The sequence below is a fragment of the Schistocerca serialis genome, chromosome 6 (genome assembly GCF_023864345.2).
Source record: "Schistocerca serialis cubense isolate TAMUIC-IGC-003099 chromosome 6, iqSchSeri2.2, whole genome shotgun sequence".
Classification (NCBI taxonomy): Eukaryota; Metazoa; Arthropoda; class Insecta; order Orthoptera; family Acrididae; genus Schistocerca; species Schistocerca serialis.
Window position 1 is genome coordinate 716,185,529 of NC_064643.1, and position 26,284 is coordinate 716,211,812.

General features: G+C 43.2%; 1 protein-coding gene across 5 annotated transcripts in view; it reads right to left on the minus strand.

Annotated features, from left to right (window-relative positions):
* Positions 1-26,284, minus strand: part of LOC126484333 (alpha-N-acetylglucosaminidase) — a 372,796-nt gene that overhangs the window by 52,404 nt on the left and 294,108 nt on the right. For all 5 annotated transcript variants that reach the window (XM_050107785.1, XM_050107782.1, XM_050107780.1 and 2 more), the window contains 2 exons: positions 21,243-21,336; positions 20,993-21,163 (listed from right to left, as the gene is read on the minus strand). In XM_050107785.1, the coding sequence (XP_049963742.1) occupies positions 20,993-21,163; positions 21,243-21,336 (265 nt within the window). The remainder of the gene's footprint in view (positions 1-20,992; positions 21,164-21,242; positions 21,337-26,284) is intronic.

Below are 26,284 nucleotides of genomic sequence, written 5' to 3' on the forward strand. Positions count from 1 at the left end.
TTAATTCCATAAATTATCTGGGAGTACACATTAGGAGTGATTTAAAATGGAGTGATCATATAAAGTTGATCGTTGGTAAAGCAGATGCCAGACTGAGATTCATTGGAAGAATTCTAAGGAAATGCAATCTGAAAACAAAGGAAGTAGGTTACAGTACGCTTGTTCGCCCACTGCTTGAATACTGCTCAGCAGTGTGGGATCCGTACCAGATAGGGTTGATAGAAGAGGTAGAGAAGATACAACGGAGAGCAGCGCGCTTCGTTACAGGATCATTTAGTAATCGCGAAAGCATTACGGAGATGATAGATAAACTGCAATGGAAGACTGCAGGAGAGACACTCAGTAGCTCGGTACAGGCTTTTGTTGAAGTTTCGAGAACATACCTTCACCGAAGAGTCAAGCAGTATATTGCTCCCTCCTACGTATATCTCGCGAAGAGACCATGAGGATAAAATCAGAGAGATTAGAGCCCACACAGAAGCATCGTTCTTCCCACGAACAATACGAGACTGGAATAGAAGGGAGAACCGATAGAGGTACTCAAGGTACCCTCCGCCACACACCGTCAGGTGGCTCGCGGAGTATGGATGTAGATGTAGATGTAGATCCTGGATAGACCTGGTTATAAGTGACTTATACAATTCAGCCACTCACTATCTACCCAATGTCTCACAGTGATGTTAGCAGAGACCCCTGCTCTCGTACAGTTGCTATGCGGTTGTGAGTCATGCCCTGAGATTCCCTGATGGCTTTCCATACTTAACTTCCAGATATGGACCTACTGATGGAGTTCAGGAACTCTTGTCAAGACCTCTGATTACTCTCCTGAATTAGGTGACTCTCCAACCAATCTAGATAAAGATAGCTGTACAGAACCCTCAAGTATCAGTGTAAGATCGAAAGAAATGTCTCGCACAGGTTAGAGTATTAAAATCCTGATGGTAAACTGCTGAAGCATTCACAACAAAGAGCCAGAGTTTGAAGTACTCATAAAAAGCAGTGAAGCTCACACAACACTAGGTACAGAAAGGTGGTTGAAACCTGAAATTGATAGCAGTGAGATTTTTGGGGAAAATTTAAGTGTATATCGAAAGGATAGGCAGATGGGAAATGGAGGTGGTGTATTGTTACAGTAGACAAGAAAATCAAACCCACTGAGATACAAATTGAAGCAGCATGTGAGACTTTTTGGGCAAGACTTGGTATCAGATGTGAACATAAAACAATAACTGGATCCTACTATTGTCCACCAGACTCAATTCCTGCTGTAACCAAAGACTTTAGAGAAAACCTCAGTTCACTTGTACATAAGTTCCCCAATCATACTCTAATCATCGATGGAGACTTTAATCATCCAATAATTAACTAGGAAAACTACAGTTTTGTAAGCGGTGGGTGTGATAAGAGATCTTATGAAACATTACTAAATGCCTTCTCTGAAAACTACCTAGAACAGATAGTTAGAAACCCTACTCATGATGGAAATATATTGGATCTAATGGCAAGAAACAGACCAGACAACTTTTAGGATGTCCACATCAAAACTGGTTTGTGACCACGATGCAGTTGTGGCAACAATTATTACCAAAGTACAGGGGGCAGCTAAAACAAGCAGACAGATATATATGTTCGACAAACTAGACAAAAACTCAAATCATTAGTTTCAACCTAAATGAAGAACTTGAAACTTTCAGCACAGGGCAGGAGCGTGTACAAGAACTATGGCTCAAGTTCAAAAGAATAGTCAACCATGCACTGGATAGCTACGTCCCCAGTAGAACAGTTCATAATGGGAGGGTATCTCCATAGTACACAGTCACTGTAAAGAAACTTCTAAAGAAACAGAATTATTGCATAATAGGTGTAAAACAAAGTGTAGGGTTATAGACAGAGATATGCTAAATGAAACACATTTGGCTGTCAAGACAGCAATGTGTGATGCCTTTAATGACTACTGTAGCAGAATATTGTCCAATGACATTTCACAAAACTCATAGAAATTCTGGTCATATGTAAAGACTGTTAATGGCACGAAAGTTAATGTCCAGTCCATAGCGAAAGAGACAGGAACTGAAACTGAGGTAACAAAGCAAAAACTGAAATGCTTAACTCTGTTTTCAAATATTCCTTTACAAAGGAAAACAAGAGAATTGCCCCAATTTAATCCTTGTATGCTGAAAAGATGAGTGAAATAAATATTAGTGTCAATGGTACAGAGAAACACCTGAGATCATTACAACTGAACAAAGTTTGAGGCCCTGGCAGAATCCCTGTCAGATTCTATACTGAATTTGCAGCTGATTAAGCCCCTCTTCTAACTATAATCTATCATAGATCCCCTGAACAAAAAACTGTGCCCAGCTCTTGGAAAAAGGCTCAGGTCACACCCATCTAAGAGGAGGGTAGTAGAAGTGATCCATAAAACTACCGTAGACATCAGTTTTTTGTAGAATCACAGAACATATTCTGAGTTCAAACATAATGACGTATCGCGAATAGAATGACACCCTCAAAGCCAACCAGTATGGATTTCTAAAACATAGCTCATGAGAAACACAAATCTCACTTTTCTCACAAGATACTGAAAGCTTTGGATCAAGGCAACCATGCAGATGCAACGTTTCTTGATTTCCAAAAAGAATTTGACTAAGTACTACACTTATTGCTAAAAGTACAATTGTATGGGGTACCAAGTGAAATTTGTGACTGGATTGAGAATTTTTTTGCAGGGAGGACACAGCATGTTTATCTTGGATGGAGAATGATCATCAGATGTAGAAGTAACTTCGGATGTGTCCCAAGGAAGTATGTTGGGATCCTTGTTGTTCATGTTGTATATTAATGACCTTGCAGACAATATTAATTGTAAAATCAGGCTTTTTGCAGATGATCCAGTCATCTATAATGAAGTATTATCTGAAAGAAGCTTCATCAATGTTCATAAAATTATTTAATTGGACAGATAAAAAAATCTACTTACCAAGCGGCGGAAGCACACACACATAAAGAAAGGACTGTTGGGATTGGCAAGCTTTCGGAGCCAGTGGCTCTTTTTTCAGGCAGAAGGGATGAAGGGGAATGAATAAGGGTAAAGGAAAAGCAGTGGAGAGGTCTAGGAAAAGGGTCAGATTTCGGGAAAGTCACCTAGAACCATGGTCAGGGGGGACTCACCACACAGAATGAGAAGGAAAGACTAATTGTTGGGAACTGCATTGAACAAAATTTGAAAATCTGAGAGCTGGGTGACTTTCCTGAAATCTTCCCTTTTCCTACAGCTTTCCAGTCATTTTCCTTCACCCTTCTTCCTTCCCCTTCAACCCTTCTGCCTGAAGGAGGAGCCATTGGCCCCGAAAACTTGCCAATCACAACAGTTTTATGTGTGTGTTCTTCTAGCACATGGTGAGTAGATTTTATCTATCCAATTAAATAATTTTATCTGTAATTGATTGTTTTTGTTGTTGCATACATATTCAGTTAGATCTTGATAAGATTTCAACATGGTGCAGAGATTGGCAGCTTGCTCTAAATGTTCAGAAACATAAAATTTTGCACTTCTGAAAACAAAAAAACGTAACATCCTATGACTACAATATCAATGAGTCACTGCTCAAATCAGCCAACTCATAGGGATCTGAAATGGAATGATCACGTAGACTCAGTTGTGGATAAAGCAGGTGGTAGTTTCGGCTTATTGGTGGAATACTGGGGAAGTGATCATCAGTCAACAAAAGACATTGCTTACAAATCACTCATGCAACCAGTTCTAGAATATTGCTCAACTGTGTGGGATCCTTACCAGATAGGACTAACGGGGGATACTGAACGTGTACAGAGAAGTGCAGTACGAATGGTCACAGGTTTGTTTAATCTGTGGGACAGTGTCACAGAGATACTGAAGAAACCGAATTGGAAGACTCAAAGACAGACGTAAACTAATCCGAGAAAGTCTTAACAAATAATCATCTTGTGGTGTTGGACTTCTTCTTTAATGTCTGTGCTTGCTACAAAACGGGAAGAGGAACTCCACCTTATGCAAGACACCTTTTTTTCTGTTTTGTTTCATCCAGACATGTTTCAGCACATTTTGTGCTATCTTCCGTGGGTTCTTTTTTATTTTTTAACTGTAAAATTGTTGTTACAAATTAACATTTAGCAAAACTTTTGGTTCATAACATTTACAACTGTGAATGAGTAATTGTTGTAAAATATTATACATCATTTGTTCACAGTTCACAGTTGAGATATTTATTAACGATCTGATGCACTATGTGTAGTATATAACATTATGTCAAAGTTCTGTTTATAGCTAATTGGCAAAAAGAGTGGATGCACGGATTAGTTTACATATCTTACATGATACTATTGGACATTTATTTTGGTAGCTATTCTGCTATACAAGCTACAACTTCTCATCTGCAAAGGAGCAAAATGTAATTTTTATTTTTCTGTTTATTATGCATTTTCAATCTGAAATGAATATATATCATGTTTTTCGCATGTAATATACGGTTTTGATATTGTCGTGCTTTTTCATATGTTGCTATCGATGTGAATAGGCAGATTTCGTGGCCTATGGTCACCTGACACTGCACTTTCGCCGATTTTTCAAAGCGGGTTTGGCTCGGCGAGGTGCGCATGTTTATGTTTGTGTGTTTGTGTGTGTGTGTGTGTGTGTGTGTGTGTGTGTGTGTGTCTGTTCAAGAGGGGGGGGGGGAAGAGAGAGAACTTTTTTTTCTCTCCTGAGTTGTTTAGGTGTGGGTGTTATTTGTATAGTTCTATTGTGGCGAAGAGGGTTTTATAACACAGTGATGTGTATTCATTGAGTACTTTCCTTCCTTGGGCTATTTATTTTTGAATGTGATAGATTTCTTCTATAATTAATTTTTGGTTCAAGCTGTTACTAGAGTAGTTTTAAGATTGTGTAAGTCCATTTCAATGCTTGTTGGGTGGTGATTGTGTGCTATCAGGTGGTTTGCAAATGTTGAGTGTGAGCTATTGCTTTTCAGTGCTCTGAGGTGTTCAGTGTATCTGATTCTGAAATTCCTGCATGTTTGGCCCACACATACAGACTGACAGCCTGTTGGTGGTATTTCTTCCAAGTCTGCTTTGCATTGTGTTGTTGGTTCTGTACGCTATGTTGAGTCCTTGTTTCTTTAGTATATTACCCACCCTGTGCGTGACTTTGTTGTTGTAAGTCATTATGTGCCATTTGTTCCTTAATGTCTGCTGATTTGTTGTTTTTTTTGTGTGTGTGTGTGTGTGTGTGTTTCATGGTTGTGTTTGTATTTTGTGGTTTTGTCTACTCTCTTTGTATCATACCCATTCTCCTGTGCAAATTGTTTTATTGTATTCAGTTCTTGAGTGTAATCATGTCTGTTCATGGGTATTTTGTTCAGTCTGTGTAGTAAATATCTAAAGCTGGCTTCTTTGTGAGTTATGGGGTGACTGGATTGGTTATGAATAATGGTGCTGGTGATTGGTGATTGTGGGTTTTCTGTAGATTGTGAATTCATGTTTATTGTTTCTTTTGTGTGTGGTGAGATCTATGAAATTAAGTTTTTCATCTGTTAGTGTTTCAATGGCGAACTGTATTTGTGGGTGGATGGAGTTTATGCTGTCATGAAGTTCTTTTATGCGAGGCTGTGGTTCATCTATTAAGCAGGTTATGTCATCTACATATCTGTACCGATATATTATTTTGTACTGTTTTGGTACTACTATTTTGCTAAGGATTTGTTTTTCTATCTCAATGAGGAAAATGTCAGCTAGGAGGCCACTGATTGGGGATCCCATGGGTAGTCCATCTTGTTGAGAGTAAAATCTGTTGTTGAATGTGAAGTAGTTTTGCTCTGTGATGAGACTGAGGAAGGCTGATATTTCTTGTATGTTTGTTGTGGGTATGTTTTCTTGTAGTTGAAGGTTTCTTTCTATGATGTTGATGGTTTCTTCTGTTGGAATGTGTGTGTACAAGGAAATTGTGTCAAATGAAATCAATGTTGCTGTGTTTGGTATGTTTTCATTTCTTATTTTTCCTATTAAGTCACTTGAGTTCTTTAGACTTCTGTTTTCAGTGTATTTGTATACTGACTGTAGCAGAGTGTGTATGTGTGTTTGCCTAAGTAGTATGTTGGTGCTTTGGTAAAGTTTATCAATGGATACATGGGTATTCCAGGTTTGTGAACGTTAGGTAATGATTTTAGGCTGGGGGCCTTGGAATTTTTCTGTATCACTCTTTTAATCTGTGCTTCTGCGAAAACAAAGTTTTAAAAACCGGCTTTAAATGATTACTTTAGGGATAAACTACAACACCCTAAATATCACTCACGTAGGGATCGCGAGGATAAAATCAGAATAATTACAACAGGGAACGTGAGGATAACATTAGAGTAATTACAGTATGCACAGAGGCATTCAAACAATCATTCTTCCCATGTTCCATGTGTAAATGGAACACGAAGGAACCCTAACAACTGGTGCAATGTGACATGCCCAATGCCATGCACCTCACAGTGGTTTGCAGAGTATAGATGTAAATGTAGATGTCCTTTGTTTTAGCACACACCATCCAAAAGTTTGCAATATTCAGACCTGTAGGGCACGAATTGAATCTCCACATAGCTGCTCTCCTGTCCATGACTGCAGAATGACACTCACCATTCCACCAAGGAACAGGCTGCCACCCAAGTGTTCCTGTTGACTTTGGAATAGTGGCATCACGGCTTGGTGAATCACGGCTATAATATGATCTATCCAGTCCTGGATGCTGCCACACTGCTTGAGAATGGCTAACTGCTTTTAAAGCATCCAGTTAGCCTTTCTGAACAGCCATCTGGTTGGGGTCTTTTCGAGATCTGTTCCATCGAGCAGATAGATCCAGATAGGGTAGTGGTTGCTACCATGAAGGTTGTCGCCCAGTCCCCACAAAGCAGTGTCTGCAAGGGCAGACAAGCAGAGCAGAAGGAAAGGTCTATGGCCATATACAAACCAGTACCAGAGCTAAAATATATAGCTTAGGATTTATCAATATGATGTCTGTAGCGTGTTTCAGATCCTCAAACATCTGACCTTTGGGGCAAGTGATGCTAGAACCAAACAGTGCACTGTGTACATTAAAGTTACCAAAAAGGAGACAGGGACAAGAGAGTTCATCAAGAAGATGTGTGAGAATCTCACTGTTAACGGGCTCATGGGGTGGTTGGTACGCAGAGCACATCGTGACAGCAACACAGGCCACTATTTGAACAGTGACCACTTGGAACATTGTGGTTAAGTGTACAACTGAGGAGTGTGAAGTGTCCTTGATGAATACTGCTATCCCACCTTTCACCCAGTCACCAGTAATGTCATCTTTTTTGTAGAAGTGATAGCCTCCAAGTACAGATGTGTCAGTCTATTTAAAATGAATCTATTGGAAACAGAGGCAAAAGGTCTCTCCTGTATGAGGAGTCTCAAGTCCTCCAGATTGAGTCCTGTATCCATTCATATTCCATAGGAGTATGAGTGGGATGGTGTGCCATTTGTAGAACAAGAGGAAGTGGAAGAGCTGCCTGGGTCTGGTAATGAGGCATTGAAATCCATGATGTTCTTCTCATCAGTCAGTCTGCTTTGGGACTGCTTTCTCATCGCTCACTGCAAAAATATTTCTGGTCTCTTTTGCCACAGTTGTCTGGATCGCTATGTCTTTACTGACTTTGTTTTGGCATGTAAAGGTGTAAGTACGGATGCTGGTTGTGGAAAGTGGTGTGCTGGAGGTCATTCACATTGAAACGTCAACTTTGGGAACAGGTTTCTGCACCACGGAGCCATAAGAAGTGTCAAAGACAGAGGAGTTTCGTCGCCTTGTATTCCTTTTTAGCTTTTGCATAAGGGATCAACTTGGTCCATTTTTATTTCCCGAATTTTGCTTTCCTCTGCGAAAACAGGACAGTCTCAGCTCCAGACTGTGTGGCTTCCAGAGCTCTTGATGCAGATGGCTGGAGATGGGCAAGTCATTCCCAGTTTGATGGTCAGCCTTTCCACACTTCCCACTGGTCTCTTCACCTCTGAAACTCAGCACTGTATGGCCAAAATGCTTGCATTTGTAGCAACACACAGGATTAAGTACGTAAGGCATAATCCTAAGTTGAAAGAACCCTGCCATGATGTGCTCAGGCAGTGTTGGAGAATTGAAGGTCACAATGAAGGTGGCAGTCTTCTCAATTTCTCTATTATTCCTTCATGTCCTTCCACATATGCTATCCCTTCTGTTGCCCATTCTTGTTTAAACACATTCTAATTTTTGACTCCTTATACCCCATTACTAATCATAATTTGACTATTGGGAGGACTAGCCTCCATCATTTGTTTTCATGAGTGGGTGTGAGCACTACCAGACGGTACACCCATCACACTGGGAGTTGATACATTTGAATCCAAGGGTTTCCACAAGCAGCTAGGGAACTAAGGGTCCACTCAGATAGAATCTTGCTTCCCTGGATAAGCCTTGTACAACTCAGGTGCAGCAGTTTCCCCAGAGGTTGCCCGATAACAACTGTTCAACCTCAACAGCCGTGCATCTGATTGGGGAGCAGCACACCTTCAGACTCAGGGGTTTTTATACAAGTTTTTACCATCCTCACAATCTGAGAAGTTAATCCCAGATACCTGTTTCCTTTGACACACAATACTCCACTGCTATACCACACAGTGGTCACTGAAGCACGCCCAGAGATTACAGTGACAGAGGAATGGTGGCATCTACCAGTCCCCAGCTCAGAAGCCCCAGGGTCGCCAAACCTATACCCAGCAAACAAATGCTGAGCCTCTGAGGGCATAGACTTTTCCACATGTACAGGACATGCGTATATTCCCGACACTGGCAGTGGATCCCTTCTATCCTTTGCCGATCTGAGAAACTCTATGACACTCTTTGTTGGTTTATAAATAGTCTTTACACAAGGTACGAGCAATATTTCACCGATTTTGTCCCTCAGCCTAGGTGTGTATGGCAGGAAGGCCATAACTGACACATCTTCTTCTGCTGTATCACTTTGCCATGTTTTAGATGACACTGCTTATGTAACTCGTATAGTACTTTTTGCTCCTCTGAGCAATTTCCACTTTTGCATCTTGTGTATGAGGTGCTGTGGCTCACATATTCATCTTGCACATGGTATGAGCATATTATCCCTCTTTGCTGGCTTGGGTGATAATCAGACAGTTTGTGCAGGTATCAGTCTACCTGCATTGGTTTTCAATAGATGCTGTATCCCAGGTTCTCACCACTTCATAAACAGCACTTTCAGAAAGGGGTAGCTGTTGGTCCTTACACCCTACATAGTCAGTTTTATGTTGGCATGGAGACGGATGTCTTATGAAGACACCAAGCTGTCCCTCGCCACTGCTTCACACATCAAGATGCCAAATCCAGCACCAGTGTTTCGAAATGTTCCATGAAGAAGAGCTTCGTATGTCTTGTGGGAAAATGAAACCAATATACTTCATACAATCAATGAATTCTTTGCTAAAGAAGAAATGACATCAAAGCTGACCAGGTGTGTTGCACAGGTTCCTATGTACATCCGCTGAGAGAAAAGATGCCTTGATTAGATGATTCTGCTGCATCAGATCCGCACTTAGTTTCAGTACTTGTTGGATCTCACAGGTCTTAGTTCTTCTGCTCATAATCTTCAGTCTTCATTACAATCATTTCATTTCCCTTGTCTGCAGGCAGTACCAATATACCCTTATTGGCATTAAGGAGGAGGAGGAGATTAGTGTTTAACATCCCATCGACAACGATGTCATTAGAGGTGGACCGCAAGCTCAGATTAGAGAAGGATAGGAAAGGAAATCAGCCGTGCCCTTTCAAAGGAACCATCCCAGCATTTGCCTGAAATGATTTAGGGAAATCATGGAAAACCTAACTCAGGATGGCCAGACGCAGGTTTGAACCATCGTCCCCCAAATATGAGTCCACTGTGCCACCTCGTTCAGCCGGCATTAAGGCCCTTGACAGCTTGTAATTCTTATTGCTTCAGGTTGCAAGCATAGACACACTTGAAACTGACAGGATTCTGCACCAAGCAAAACCTCCAGCTTGCAACCTGAGATGTTACAAAGAAGCTTAAAGCCAACAACAATATACTGGTACTGTCTGCTGACAAGAGAAATGTGACCACTGTAATTAAGATTACGGATTATGAGCAGAAGATTCAGAACCTATTATATCTGAGGATGTGCCAAAAACTAAGTGCAGATCCGATGCAGTGGATCACATGGAATACAAATCAGTTATTCAAAGTGTCTTCTGTCCCTGCGAACATACAAAGGAAGCTGTGCAACACAGAAGCCCAACCATCTCGGCTGTATGGACTGGCAAAAAGTCCACAAGGATAATGTTCTACAAAGACCGATTGTAAGTGCTCCTGACTCGCTGATGTATAAATTGACAAAATACTTGGCTTCTCTGCTTCAGCCGCACGTGGCAAAGACTGACACACACAGAAAGGACTTGGGGCATTTCACTGAGAAACTGAAGAAACTAAAACTTGGACCAAATGACATCCTGGTCAGCTTTGACGTCATTCCTTCGTTTACTGAAGTGCCACTCAACGATTCTCTGGAGTACGTCGGTTCCATTTTCCTGCAAGACATCACCTAGCTCTTTCATGCATGTCTCAACACGAGATACTTTATGTGGAATGGCAACACCAATGAACAGCTGGAAAGTGACGCCATGAGTAGTCCACCAGTCCAGTGGTGGCCAACTTCTTCACGGAACATTTTGAAACATCGGCACTGTACTTGGTACCTTGTAAGCCTAAAGTGTGGTACAGATACATCAGAAATGCCTTCACTGTATGGAGCCATGGTGAGGAACAGTTCAGTGAATTTGTAACGCATCTGAACAGTCTCCATGCCAACGTAAAATTTACTATGGAAGAAGGAAAGGACCAACAGCTACCTTTTCTTGCTGGTTACAAGGGTTAGTGAGAACCTAGGACACAGTGTTACTGAAAACCAATATACACACAGGTCAATCCCTACACAAACTGTATAAACACCAGACAAGCCAGAAAAAGAGTGGCAACTAATACACTCGTAACATGTGCATGTAATGTAAGCCACAGCACCTCTGATGCAAGATGTAACACCCGTCTAATGCATAAAACTATGGGAGAACCTGAAGCAGAAGACAGAACCCAGAACTGTGACAATGCCACAACCAGACAGCAGGCACTGGTCACTGAACTGTGTGATCAGCTCCTGTGTTGTCAGACTGTGATTGCTGGAACCAGCTCACAGGCCAGTGGCCAATACCCTGCCAGCTCAGTAGCATCAGCAGACATAGCTTCCGTAATCACATGCATTCCTGTTGTTTGAATGAGCGAGTGACTGACTGCCAATTACATCAGACTCCAGCCACTGCCCCGTTACAGGTAGTTTGCAGTGGTCCACAAACACAGCCCTTCCCCAAATACGGCACTGCGATCCAGCATTTAACTGCTGGCCCAGATGAGTATGTTCCTTTCCTCATAGCAGGGCCACAGACAGTGCCTGTCGTGTGTCAGCCGGTGCTGTGAGTTCTACTGACACAGCACTGGAGCCTCCGTGTAAACTCTGCTCCCATCAGGACCACTACCCATCGACGGAGTCCGGCTGCAGCCCACTGCTGCTCTCCAGTCAACAGTTCAGAGACAGACTATGGGCAGCACCCTGACCTGCTGCTATGTCTGTCACTGCTGCTAAATCGCTTCCGGCAGCAAAGCCCACGTCTGGTGACCCTGGTCCATCGCTGCAAGTCGGCATGCTGAATTGGAATACCGCAGAGTAAGCAGTTCTTCACACTTGCGCCTCTGGCCATGACTATGCCTGCCATTCAGTGTGGAATATTACATGCAGAAGGAAACACACTGCAATGACTGTGCCAGCTGGATGGAATAACTAAGACTTGATGTGTTTCTTCTCAAGCTTGTCCACAGCCACTTGTGACCAGTTAGAAGGTTGGACTGAAGCTGTATAAACTAGTAAAGAAACAATAAAGAAGGTTCGTATCCTTATGCAAATCTGCCTCTCTGCCTCTACTGCTTTCCACCCCACCCCCCCCTTCCCCCCCTTTACTCCATCTAAAGAATCCAGCCCACACTCAAATGAATAAGTTTTTCCTATTACACCTGGAAACCATTCCAAAGAGCAATGGGTACACCACCAGTTACAAAAGAAGTGTCACAAAATCTAAAGGTGTATTTCAATGGATATATTTTACAACACCATTTTGATTCAACAGCATTGCCATCAACATTGCTGTGCTGAGGCTGCAATGGACAGCAATTTTGCAGTATGGCTGGGCAATATTGTTGACGTTTCGAGCTGTTGCAGATAGCTGCCAACATATTCCTGAAAGGTAGGCAGTGTTGTTCACCACAAGGGTTGACAATATTTCATATTGGAGGGAAAGTTCTATTTCTGTCCTTGCCTGTAAAGGCTTCCCTCTCGCTCTCACCTTCGTTTCCTACTTCTCTCACTGACAGTGCTGCAGTCACGCATCTAAGCAAAAACAATATCATTTTGTAAAAGACTTCATATTTACGCCAGTGACTGTAATACTTTTTTTATTTCACGATTGCAATTTTGGCTTTAGGCCATTATCAAGTGAAGATGTTATGGTTATTAGGCCATGTCAACCTAAAATGAGCTGACACATTTATATGTCATAGTCTTTACTATTAAATACATTGGTGATGCTGTTACATAGTGCGAGCACACATATCCATATGTCATACAACAACATAGTCTGTAGACACTCATGTTCGTTGGCCCATCACTAGTCATATATGCACTCATATGCATATCCATATGTATTGCATATCCATATGTATGACATGGAAATGTGTGCTCGCACTATGTAACAGCATCACCAATGTATTTAATAGTAAAGACAATGACATATAATTTTTGTTTTTTTGTTTTTTTTGTTTTAGGGCGCAAAACTGCTACGGTCATTAGCGCCCAGTCTGTGACTTAGGAAAAGGCAGAAATGGGAACGAAACTCAAAAAATTGGAGAAACAAAAAATAGAGGGAGAGCTTAAAAAAACCACTATAGAAGGGGGTTGGTTGTCCCCAAAAAGAGCTTCAAATGACTGACGTCATCTCACTGGCACTAATAAACTCGAGAACGCGATCGGCTGAGCGCGTGTCATCTGCTGAAATGGAAGATATATCAGGCGACAGCTGTAGACGAGTGCGTAACGAAGTAAAATAGGGGCACTCAAGTAAAAGGTGTCTTACCGTCCACAGCTGAGAGCAGTGGGGACAGAGTGGGGGAGGATCACCACTTAAAAGATGTCGATGGCTAAAAAGACAGTGCCCTATCCGGAGTCTAGTTAAAATTACCTCCTCCCGACGACGCGTTCAGGGGGAAGAGGTCCAAGCACAGGGAAGAGCTTTCACATCCCGCAATTTAGTATTGGGAAGTGTTGACCAATGTGCGTGCCATGAAAGAGTAACACGACGACATAAAACACTCCGTAGATCGGTGAAGGGAATCGTGCGAATAGCTGGCTGAAGAAGAGAGACTGCAGTCTTGGCCGCTATATCGGCCGCCTCATTTCCACAGATACCAACGTGTCCTGGGATCCAGAGGAACGCCACAGAGACGCCTCCCAAGTGGAGCAAGTGGAGGCAGTCCTGAATCCAGTGGACCAGAGGGTGGACAGGGTACAGAGCTTGGAGACTGAGGAGAGAGCTGAGAGAGTCTGAACAGATAACATACTGTATCCACTGATGGTGACGGATGTATTGGACAGCCTGGAGAACAGCGTAAAGCTCTGCAGTATAAACCGAACACTGGTCGGGAAGCCGAAATCGATTTGGGGTGTCGCCAATAATATAGGCACTCCCTACACCTAATGATGTTTTCGAGCCATCAGTGTAAATAAATGTGGCTTCCTTAATTTGTGCACATAGAGCAGCAAATGCCCGACAATAAACAAGTGAAGGGGTACCATCCTTGGGAAATTGACAAAGGTCACGGAGCAGGCAGGTCCGGGGACGGAGCCAAGGCGGTGCTGTACCCCAAGTTGTCAAGAACGTTTTAGGTAAGCGGAAAGAAAGAGAATGGAGCAGTTGACGGAAACAGATTCCCGGCAGTAGTAAGAGGAAGGGCGGCCTGCATACCCTAAATCCAAGGAGGTGTCGAAAAAAATGTCATGGGCCGGATTTGCAGGCGTGGAAGACAGATGGCTAGCATAACGACTCAGAAGGACTGCTCGCCGATTGGACAGTGAAGGTTCAGCAGTCTCAGCATAAAGGCTTTCCACAGGGCGGGTGTAAAAAGCTCCAGACACTAAACGTAATCCACGGTGGTGGATAGAGCCGAGACGTCGAAGAATAGACGGCCGAGCAGAGGAGTAAACTATGCTTCCATAGTCCAATTTCGAGCGCACTAAGGCGCGATAGAGGCGGAGAAGGACCACTCGGTCTGCTCCCCAGGAGGTACCATGCAGGACACGGAGGGTGTTGATGGATCGCAGACAGCGAGCCGAAAGATAGGACCAGCACAGTTTTCTGTCAAACATAAGACCCAAGAATTTAGCGACGTCCGAAAACGGAAGGTTGACAGGTCCTAGATGTAAGGAAGGTGGAAGAAAGTCCCGTACGACGCCAAAAATTAACACAAACGGTCTTACTGGGGGAAAAGCGGAAGCCTGTTTTGATGCTCCAAGAGTGGAGGCGATCAAGACAGCCTTGAAGACGTCGTTCAAGAAGGCTGGTCCGTTGAGAGCTGTAGTAGATCGCAAAATTGTCCACAAAGAGGAAGCCCGAGACATCAGGAAGGAGACAATCCATAATTGGATTTATGGCAATGGCAAACAGTACAACACTTAGCACGGAGCCCTGGGGTACCTCATTTTCTTGGGAGAAAGTACGGGAGAGAGTAGTGTTCACCCGCACTCTAAATGGGCGCTCTGCCATAAATTCGCGAAGAAAAAGGGGCAGCCGACCTCGAAAGCCCCAAGAGAACAGTGCGCGGAGGATGCCTGTCCTCCAACAGGTATCATATGCTCTCTCCAGATCAAAAAATTTTGCTACCGTTTGGCGTTTCCGAAGAAAATTGTTCATGATATAAGTGGAGAGAGCAACAAGATGGTCAACTGCAGAACGATGCTTTTGGAAACCGCATTGGGCAGATGTTAAAAGACTGCGGGACTCCAGCCACCAAGCTAAACGGCAAATCACCATACGCTCAAAAACCTTACAGACACTAGTTGTGAGATAAATGGGGCGATAGCTAGAGGGGACATGTTTGTCCTTTCCAGGTTTCAGAACAGGAACGACGATAGCTTCCCTCCATTGTCTGGGAAAAGTACTGTCAGTCCAAATTTGATTATAAAGGCGAAGGAGGTAACGCAGACTATGGGTTGATAAATGCAGCAACATTTTGATGTGGATACCATCCGGTCCTGGGGCGGAGGAGCGAGAAGAAGAGAGTGCACGTTGGAGTTCCCGCATGGAGAAAACAGTATTATAGCTTTCGCGATTTTGAGAGGAGAAAGCAAGAGGTTGCACTTCCGCAGCGCGTTTCTTCAGGAGAACCGCTGGTGGGTAATTTGAAGAGCTCGAAATCTCAGCAAAGTGTTGACGCAATGAGTTAGAAATTGCGACGGGGTCCATGCGCGACAGTGAGCCCAGAGACTGGGCAGAAACTAGGCGCGCCACATAACCGTCGAATCCAACTCCAAACTTCCGAGGAGGGAGTGAAGGTGTTAAATGAGGTAGTAAAGAAGTCCCAGCTTGCCTTCTTGCTACCGCAGATGACACGACAGCATCGCGCACGGAACTGCTTATAGCGGAAACAGTTGGCCAAAGTAGGATGGTGGCAGAAAACGCGAAGAGCACGTCGCCGCTCACGTATTGCATCATGGCATGCCTCGTTCAACCAAGGAACTGGGGGACGCCGGGGCAATTCGGAGGTGCGTAGTACTGAACGTTCTGCAGCAGTAAGAATAATGTCTGTAGTATGTGTGACCTCATCGTCGACGCTAGGAAAGTGACGGTCATCGAACGTCGCTAGAGACGAAAAAAGTGTCCAATCGGCTTGGGTAAACTTCCAGCGTCGGGGCGCATACATGGCAGTTGAGGCTGCAGTCTAAGGACACATGGAAAGTGGTCACTCGAGTGTGTATCATCAAGGGCGAACCATTCGAAGCGCCGAGCTAGCGGAACAGTACCGACCGCAAGGTCCAAATGAGATAAATTTGTCGTGGAGGCAGACATAAATGTAGGGACCCCAGTGTTGAGGCAAACTAGATCTGCTTGGTGGAAGACGTCTAGCAATAGTGAGCCACGTGGACAAGGATGTGGAGATCCCCAACCAGCAAATATGGGGGTGGAAGCTGACCAAGAAGATGAAGGAGATCAGCTTGTGCCATTGGTGTGGACGATGGAATGTATACAGTACAAAGAGAGAACGTGTATCCGGAAAGGGAAAGACGGATGGCGACAGCTTGGAAGGAAGTGTTTAAATGGATTGGGTGATAATGGAGAGTTTCATGGAGAAGAATCATGAGTCCTCCATGTGCTGGAGTGCCTTCAACAGAGGGGAGATCATATCGGACGGACTGAAAATGAGGGAGAACAAAGCGGTCATGAGGACGCAGCTTTGTTTCCTGAAGACAGAAGATGACCGGCGAGTAGGATCGTAAGAGGATCGACAATTCATCCCGATTGGCTCGAATACCGCGGATATTTCAGTGGATAATGGACATAGGGTGAACAGAAAATGGAGGAATGTGACCAAGGTCGCTGTCAACTCAACGACTGCTCTGAGCTTGCGACCGACAGCATGGAATGGCATTCAGCCGAAGGCAGAAGATCCTGATCCATAGGTTGGTCAGGAGCAGCTCCTGCCACCAGCGATCGGCCGGTTTATCCGCCGCCAACAGTGCGCCTCGGCGACACAGAAGACGGCCGAGGGCGATTTCCGCCAGGTGGTGCTGTAGATGGGACACGCCTTGGCGGAGAAGGAGAGGAACTGGGTTTCTTTGTAGCCTTCTTGGAAGTATGATGTTTAGAGGAAGGAGGAACCGATGGTTGGGAAGTTGCCGTACGTAAAAACTCTTCATGAGTATGCTCTTTTTTCGAAGTCTTGGTGTCTGACTTGTGGGGTCGAGATTTAGCAGAACTCGACGAAGGGTGAGCCGGAGAGTGGGCAGACGAAAGTGGTGAGGTTGAACGGGCGATCTTTGTGCTGGCCGATCTGACGACCGTGGCACTAAAGGTGAGGTCACAAGTCTGCGTGGCCGCCTCCTTTGTTGGCTGAGGAGAAGCAAGGACAGTGCTGTATTTTCCTTTCTGAGGCACGGTGGGCTTTCGACTGGCGAATCATTTTCGAGCAGCAAAGGTCGACACCTTTTCCTTCACTCTGATTTCCTGAATGAGCTTTTCGTCTTTAAAAATGGGGCAATCGCGAGAGGAAACAACGTGGTCACCCATACAGTTGATGCAACGAGGGGATGGAGGTAGACAAGCACCGTCATGGGCATCCTTGCCACACGTAACACATTTGGCCGGATTGGAACAGGACTGGCTGGTGTAATTGAAACGCTGACACCGATAGCAACGCGTAGGGTTTGGGATGTAAGGGCGAACGGAAATCTCACAGCCCGCTTTGATTTTCGATGGGAGCTGAACTTTGTCAAATATCAAGAAGACAGTACGGGTTGGAATGATGTTCGTGTCAACCCTTTTCATGACTCTATGAACAGCCGTTATGCCCTGGTCAGACCGGTAGTGTTGAATTTCCTCGTCGGACAATCCGTCGAGGGAGCGGGTATAAACGACCCCACGTAAGGAATTTAAAGTGCGGTGCGCTTCCACCCGGACAGGGAAGGTGTGTAGCAGTGAAGTACACAACAATTTTTGTGCCTGGAGGGCACTGACTGTTTCTAACAACAAGGTGCCATTTCGTAATCTGGAACAAGACTTTACATGACCTGCAATTGCGTCGACACCTTTCTGAATAATGAAAGGGTTGACCGTGGAGAAGTCGTGACCTTCGTCAGACCGAGAAACAACAAGGAACTGTGGCAACAATGGAAGGACTGTCTGTGGCTGAGACTCATTGAACTTACGCTTGTGAGCAGACATAGTAGAAGATGAGGAAACCATTGTGAAAGTATCCCCCATGATTACCGGCGTCTCCGATGGCGCGCTCCATCCTTGTGGGGGCCCTCTCTGAGGGCACTCCCGCCTTAGGTGATTGTTCACACCTCAGGTCACACCTCCCGAGAAACGGACGGAGGGACCAATCGGCACTTTCGGAAGGTATCAGCTCGGGTAATAGCCCCTTCCTGGGCCTCGCCGTTACCAGGGGGTACGTACGTGTCCTACCTGTCTACCCAGGGCAGGGAATTACGCATTACCCTGTCATCGGCTACGCATGGAAATGCGTGGGTCGGCCATCAGACATGCACAGGGAGGAAAAAAGAGAAAGGGGAAAAACAAAGGGAAAGGAAAGAAGAGAGGTCTCAAATGCCGCAGTGGAGAAAAGGGCAAAGAGAAGAGGTAAGGAAAAGAGAAGGACAAAGGAAGGACAAAGACTGGCAAGCAGAGAAAGCAAAGAATGTGTTACAATTTCGAATGTCCGTCTCCAGACGTAGGCACAAAACATACTCCCAGAAGGGGAGAAAGGGAAGGAAAGAGGCAGAGGTGAGGGGGGGGGGGGGGGGGGGGGCGAAGATGGGGGATGGGGAAGGATGCGGAAAAGGAAGGTATGCAGCCCGAAAAGGACGGAGGGCCACATTAGCTTGCGGTCCCGTGCTCGCTATGCACGTATCCACAAAAGAGTTGTGGACCCCCTGGGGGGACATATAAATGTGTCAGCTCATTTTAGGCTGACACGGCCTAATAGCCATAACATATTCACTTGACAATGGCCTAAGGCCGAAACTGCAATCGTGAAATAAATAGTTACAGTCACTGGTGTAAATATGATGTCTTTTATAAAGTTCTACATGACTGTGGATCCCAGGTATAAAAAGTTAAATAACATTTTGCTTTTGTTCAAAAGCTCGCATGCGTACATATAGCCACATATTCTCTCAAATGGTTATATCTGTGTATTTACCCATTTATACATGTTTATCACTTTAATATTTAATTTCAGTTTTAAGACAAGATGATTACATTTAACCTCTAAAATGTATAAATGCTTGTTAATAGGTGGATACCACCTAAAACCCAATAAATAAATAAATTAAAGTAAAAGTCACTTGTTATGTAGTAGTTTGTTGTCATAAACTTGTTGTGTACAGTAATGGAGAAGTAGAGAAATGAGAGAATTATGAATTTTATAAATGTGATTCATCTACTACTGGATCTATGGGATGTCGAAATGATTGTATGTTAAGACTACAATATGAAATAACAGTTAGCTGTTGCTGATGAGCTCAGAATCACATTTGATGAAGCATACAAAAAATTTCAAAGTCTTCATACCTATGCTAAATATGAGATACAAAATTTGCATTGGAAGAGTGGAAATGCTGCCACAAGTTTCATACTGTCTCAAGATGTACCCACCGGGTATTGCACACTTCTGATACCATGAGGTTTATTGAAGAATAGTGATCTTTAAAAAAATACACTAAAGTTCTGCGTAAATCATCAGTAGCTAAAAATTGAAAGTGATTGCTAATCAGGTTGTCATCGATGTACACTGCCTTAAATTTGCATCAATATTAGCAATTCTCAGAGAAATTATTTGTATGAGATATTCAAAATCGTATTCCACCATTCTGTTAAAATTCAGGAGCAGGTATGTATCCAGCACCAGTTCACTAACTAAATTTTCTGAAGCGTTCTGCTTACTTAAAGAGCAATGCATACTCAAAGCCTGGTTTCTCTTGTTCTTTTCAACTTGATTTCTTGTGTGATGCAAAAGCAATAGGACTGCACTCAGTTTCGCAAGCTCGCGTTTATCCATTTAGTGGTAACAGCATGGCCCCTTGTAAACACTAATGGTCCAGAAATGTGTTACTGGAAACGCTACCTGGCAATAGTAGGCAGTAAAGTTGAGTACATGTAGCTGAAATTCATGTGGCTACAATACTGCCGAACAATAGTTTCATGATATACTACCAGCAATATGAAATTTTTATGGCCTGTATAAATGCACCTTCACACTCTGCGAAGTGACACATTGGAAGAAGAAACATGAAGTATGGCCTTACAGCCATACATGCCCAAGGTGATGGGCAGAATCAGCTGTATATTGCGCAAATATGGTGTAAAATTATTTATAAGCTGACAAAGATTATCAGAGAGTGTCTAAGATTGGCAAAGAAGACAAGGGATCTACTTGCAATATATTGCATACCTTGTGCATGGAGAAAGTCTATGTTGGAATAACTGGACAATCTATCAACACTAGGATCACTGAAGATAAGCAGTATTGCAGACTGGAACAGGTGAAGAAACTGGTCGTGGCGAAGCACACTTGGTGGGAGGCCATCTTGGATTCTTGATATAAAGCAAAAGCCATTGCAAGTAGTAAGGGGAGAACAGCAGCAGTAATGACAATGGGAAAGCCCTCGGACATTGGCACACCAGGTACATAATATAATCTGCGGCCATGAGCTCCAGGCTGTCACCAGCAATTTGGGGGAGGGGGGGGGGGGGGCGTGAAGTTTTAACAATGGAAGCCACTCATGCTGACAAAACTTCAGAATAATCATAAACATCGAGCAAAGAATCTGAAAGAGACGTCAACAGGCAATCTGTGGGTTCAGTGTACAGTAGTTCAATTTTGCTTCATCTTGTTAGTATCTATGCTGTATTTATTTGCATTCATTTTTTCAATATAGCAATAAATATCTTCTATCACCATCTTCATTACCACCACCTTCACCGTCACCATACTGATCAAGTGAAATAATATTAATAACAGCTGCACCATCACTGTTGATTTTAGATGATCAATTCAGAAAGAAAATAATTGCCGCCACTTACCTTGTGGTGTGTCGGGGAATTCTGAAGTATCTAATGTAAATGGCTCTTCAACTTGGCTGAAAAGATCTTCCCTAAATGTTGTTATATTAAATGTTACATTGTTTAAAAGGGTATCATTGAGAGCTTCTATAAAAAACTGCCATCTTGGTGCGTAGTAATGAGACACAATCCCTGGAAATTTAAAGATTCTTCAGTAATTTCATACATGTCAGAGCTTTCTTAGTAAAATTCAGCTATCTACAAGTCTCACCTGACCACTGCTTGGTAGCATAATCAGTTATTTCTCCATCAGGTCCCCAAAGAGTTATCTGGTTGCGTGCATTGTATTCATACAGAGACTCCTCCTAGAATGAAAAGAAAAATGATTTAACAAACAGAATCTCTTATTTCATCAACTTTTATTTAAATAAAGGTAGATGATAAATCTGTAATCTTTATTCAGGATGATAAGGATATTAAGAGTTATGTGAAATTAATAATGAACTTAACATATGGATTCATTATAATATTTTACTTTATTGATAAAATAAAGTAATCTTTGAGAACATAATTTAGCAGCTTTTCTAAAATAACTATCTGTTTACATCACCCTAAAATTGAATTACACTTTCTTGCATGTATAAATCAGTTGTCAGATGTATTTCTCATGAATGACTGATGTACACATATTCAGTATTTGTCTATCATTCTATTCCACATGCACCTTGCACTTCTATGGCATTGATACCAGTGTGAAATTCAGCTGGCACCATAAATATCACTGAGATGTTCTACATACATATAATTAAAGAATACTGTTGATGAGGACTACAACTATACACAAACCCAAATACAGTAATACTTTACTTAAAAAAAGACTGGTAGCATACTGAATTCACTTATGTTAGAAATTAAATCTCATTTCTCTTCCTGGAGCAATACAACAACATGAAACCAAGAAAAAGATTTGTAAGAGAGTAAAATGAAAAAATGGGAAATTCAATTTTTTATCCAAGAGACAACTCTAGGAAGGGAAAGGACTGGTCAGTAAAGGAAAGGAAATAGCAACACTTCACATTCTCATTTTCCATAGTGACACCCAAACATACTGCACTGGAAGAAAGTGTTTTCTGCACATCCCATATATCAAGTCAATGGATAGTTGTTTGAGCGGCAGATTAAGGACGTACCTGTTGCAAATTAAGAGCAAGACTTTCAAACACTACACATCTGCTGTTCTCACCCAAGAACACTGTACTTTCTTATTCGGACAGTACACACACAGGCTAGACACAATACAATTAACAATAGACAAGTGGCCAGCAGACCCTTGCACTCCGGCCTATGTAGTAATTAGTTCCAACTGGGGGCAAGGCCGAAAGGCTGCGCATGCAACTGCTGTTGTATTAGCAGGCCAGATGGCCTCTAGTGGTCAAATCAAGCACAAACTATGAAGCAGCGCACAAACAAAATTGTTAGTTACAGCAGTCCTCTTCCTTTGCGAAGAAGTGAGCATTGTGCTCACATCCACATCTTTTGTGGTCAACGTAAGTTGTTCCAGTATGCGACGTGCTGCCACTAGTGAGTAGAGTTGAAAATGGGGCAAGCACGGACAGGTGCGGCACCCGCCCCCCTGTGAGAGGCCATATGGTAGGACATGCAACACTAGTACAACTTCCATTTCCACATCTGACACCAACCACAAGGAAAGACGTGGCAGCTATGGGTGGAACAGGCAGTGCCAGCTTTGATGGAGGCAGCTGTGGTGGAGGTTTCAGCTACAACAGTGCGAGAGACAGGGTCCTACACATAGGAGACAGTTATGAAGACACTGACAACAGCAGTGGAGAAGGTGAAGGCACTGACTGCGACGTGGGAGATGGCTAGGCACCCGGTGAGCACCTGCGCCCATGCCAAGTCATAGCTGCTCAACGTGTTATGATGGCCTCCCTCAGCCATGTGGATGATTACCGCCGGCTCCCATTTCTGCCAACAGCCAAACCTGCAAGCCTAAACAGCTGCGCCAGGCCAGAAGCAATGCAGCACCGGTGCCAATGGATGGCCAGGGGTTGGCTGGAGCAGACATAGCAGTGTCCAGGGCTGGCAACCATGCAACAACTCTACTGGACTCTTATCATCAACACAGGTGAACCTATACGACCTGAGGAACCAGTCAAGAGCTACTTCCAACAACACATCTGAAGCGTATTTTTTCATAAGAGTCTTACATGGTCATAGTAGTTGTCCTGCTTCCCTGTTCAACTGAGGGTGGAAAGGAGGAGCCATGACATGGTGAATGTCACTTTTTTTTTACAAAAATCTTCGAATTCCAGAGATATGAACAGGGGCTGTTGTCAGTAACTAATATTTACATTCCACAGCAAAAATTTTGGACAAAGCTGACATTGTTGCTGCCGCAGAAGAAGGCAGATAGTGCACCATATATGGAAACTTAGAACAAGCATCAATTACAATAACCAGCATGAATTCAAAAAAAGGCCCGCAACATCTACATGAATTTGCTCCCAAGGCTAGTGAGGAACCAGGCACAGTGACAAAGAAGCATGAGGAGCTGCCTGGTGGGAAGCACACTGTGGGCAGGCTGCAACAACTCGTGCTGTTTCCCAATCAATGTCTGACCAAAAAACATGTCTGTGTGAAAACACTTTTGTACACCCCAGTGGTCCTTATGCAATAAACACATAACTTCATCCCAATGGGTGGATGGGACTGCAACCATGAGAGCAGTGTCCTCTGTAGCTAACAGCAGCAGTCCTTCCCAAGCAGAAAGACAATTTTATAATGCAAAATAATTTATCAAATGATCAGAAGCACAGCCAGGAAGTTTGTTCCAGATAGTGATGTCGCACAAAAGAAACAACTTTACTTAAAACAGGATCCGTGGCTACGAATGCAAAATTTTAGTTCCAGTGATTCGAAATCCAACAACGGCATGTTGAGCTTCCACAACTAAATGAAAATAAAACAATTCCTCTTTATAAAACTTTGGATCTGGACAAGTCGGGAAATGCGATAAGGTGTCAGCATTCACCTGTTAACCGTAGGTAAAAAATGTGTCTCATAATCATATCATGACACAATAAGAGTCTGCCACTGTAAGCAATGTGCGGCTTTGGAAAAAATGCCGAAGGGTTAGAAAGAGACATCAGTGTTCTGTGTTATGTGATCAGGTGGTGAAACTTAACACCCGTACACAAAAACATGAAATTTTTTTGGAGTAAACATGACCTCCAAAGCCTCTTTCTCTATCTGTGAATAATTATGTTGCACTGAATTTAAGGATTTAGAGGCATATGAAACAGAGTGTTGAGATCCATCCACATACCTATGAGCAAGGATGCCACCAAGACCAAATTGACACACATCCATGGCTAACACAAGGTGCTGGCCCGGCTGAAAAGTGACCAAACAAGGGGCTGACTGCAGCTTCAATTTCAACAACTTGAATGCCCAGTCACAAGCCAGTGACCAGTAGGAAGTAGCATCTTTACGTAATGATGCATGGAGTGCTTGTGCCAGCACCATCTGGTATGAATTTGTGATAGTTATTTTGTCTAAAAGGCCTGTAAGTTCTTTACAGATATGGTGTGTGGCAACGCAGCAACAGCATTAATATGTTGGCGCAATAGTTTGCTGCCAACACACGACACTTCAAAACCCAAATAAATAAACTGTGGCTTGTTCAAATTGCACTTCAACCCTACAGACTCTAAAACAGAAAACAGAGCATCAAGGTTCTGCAAATGTTCCCCTGTAGAAGCACCAGAGACTACTATGTCATCTAAATAGTTGATGCAGCCTGGAACTGATGCAATAAGTTGCTCGAAGAAGCATAGGAAAACAGCTGATTCACTTGTCACACCAAAAGGCAAATGCTGGTATTGATAAAGCCCAAACAGGGTACTAATAATGAGAAGGAGTTTAGATTCCTCATGAGTGGCAGCTGTAAATATGCCTCTGCTAAATCAATCTTTGAAAAATAACGCCCCCTCCCCCTCCGATAATTTTGCTAACAGCTCATCATGGCACAGCAAAGGATAGGTGTCAAAGATTGACTGTGCATTAATAGATTTTTTAAAATCACTGCAGAGGCATAATTTACCAGTAGGTGTTTTGACTATCACCAGTGGTGCTGATAATTCAATGGAATAAATAGGTCAAATCATACCAGGGGATCATCTAATTCTGCTTTTATTTGATCCTGTAAAGTTATCGGTACCAGGCAGGCCTGGAAAAAATGGGGCTGGCAGACTGTCTTATCGTAACATGAGCCAGAAATTCTGCTGCACAACACAGCCCTGGAGAAAATGAGAGGAAATTTCCACAGAGAGTCTCTAACCTTTGATATGGGACTTGATCAGAAACCAAATGCACTTCATCATAAATGGAGAATCCAAACCATTTAAATGCATCCAAACCAAACAGATTTTCCATGTAAGCATTGTCCACAACCAGGAATGTTAATGAACAAACCATGGCCTTGTAAGCCACAGGTGCAGAAAACTGTCCAAGAATAGGAATCTGTTGTTTGTTATACAGTAATTCATCAGCTTCTATGATGCTGGAGTCAGAGGGGGATAACCCACAACCACATAAGCCTGACAATTCACCAATGTTGCTGCTGCACCCGTGTTCATTTGCATTCTCAATGATTTAAGACAAGCACTTCAGAGTATTACTTTCTTTGAGACACCATCACTGCTGACACACTATTCACACCCACATTCATTTCATGTTCATTCGGGTTTAGAAAGGAGTTATATACAGAAGCAATGTGTCCTTTCTTATGGCACCTATTACATGTTGCCTAGTACTTGGGACATGTTGTCTGTTTGTGTTGAATGAAGCAGTACGTTCCTTTTCAAACTGACTGAAGGCTGAGGGGTGAGGGGTGAGGGGAGAGGGGGGGGAGGGTGAGAGAGGAACTGATTTCTGAAACTTTAGACCAGGCTTCTATTTGACTACCTGCAGCCCGTGAAACTTCAAATGACTAAGCTATGTTTTATACTTCTATAAGCATAGGATTTTCACACTGTAGACCTCACTCTAAAACTTCCTTACCAGGAGCAAAACATGTAATTACATCACAAACTATTTGACCTGCATTGAATTCTTTATGAACATTTGACACAAAATTACAATGGCTAAGTCCATGTTTTTCTTCTGCCCATACTGTGTATGAGCGTTCTGGCAACTTTTGCCGGCAGTAAAACTCCACACAAGCAGCAATAACATGAGTACGTTTACAGTAATAAGCAGAAAGTAACTCACACATCTGATCTAAAGAAAGAC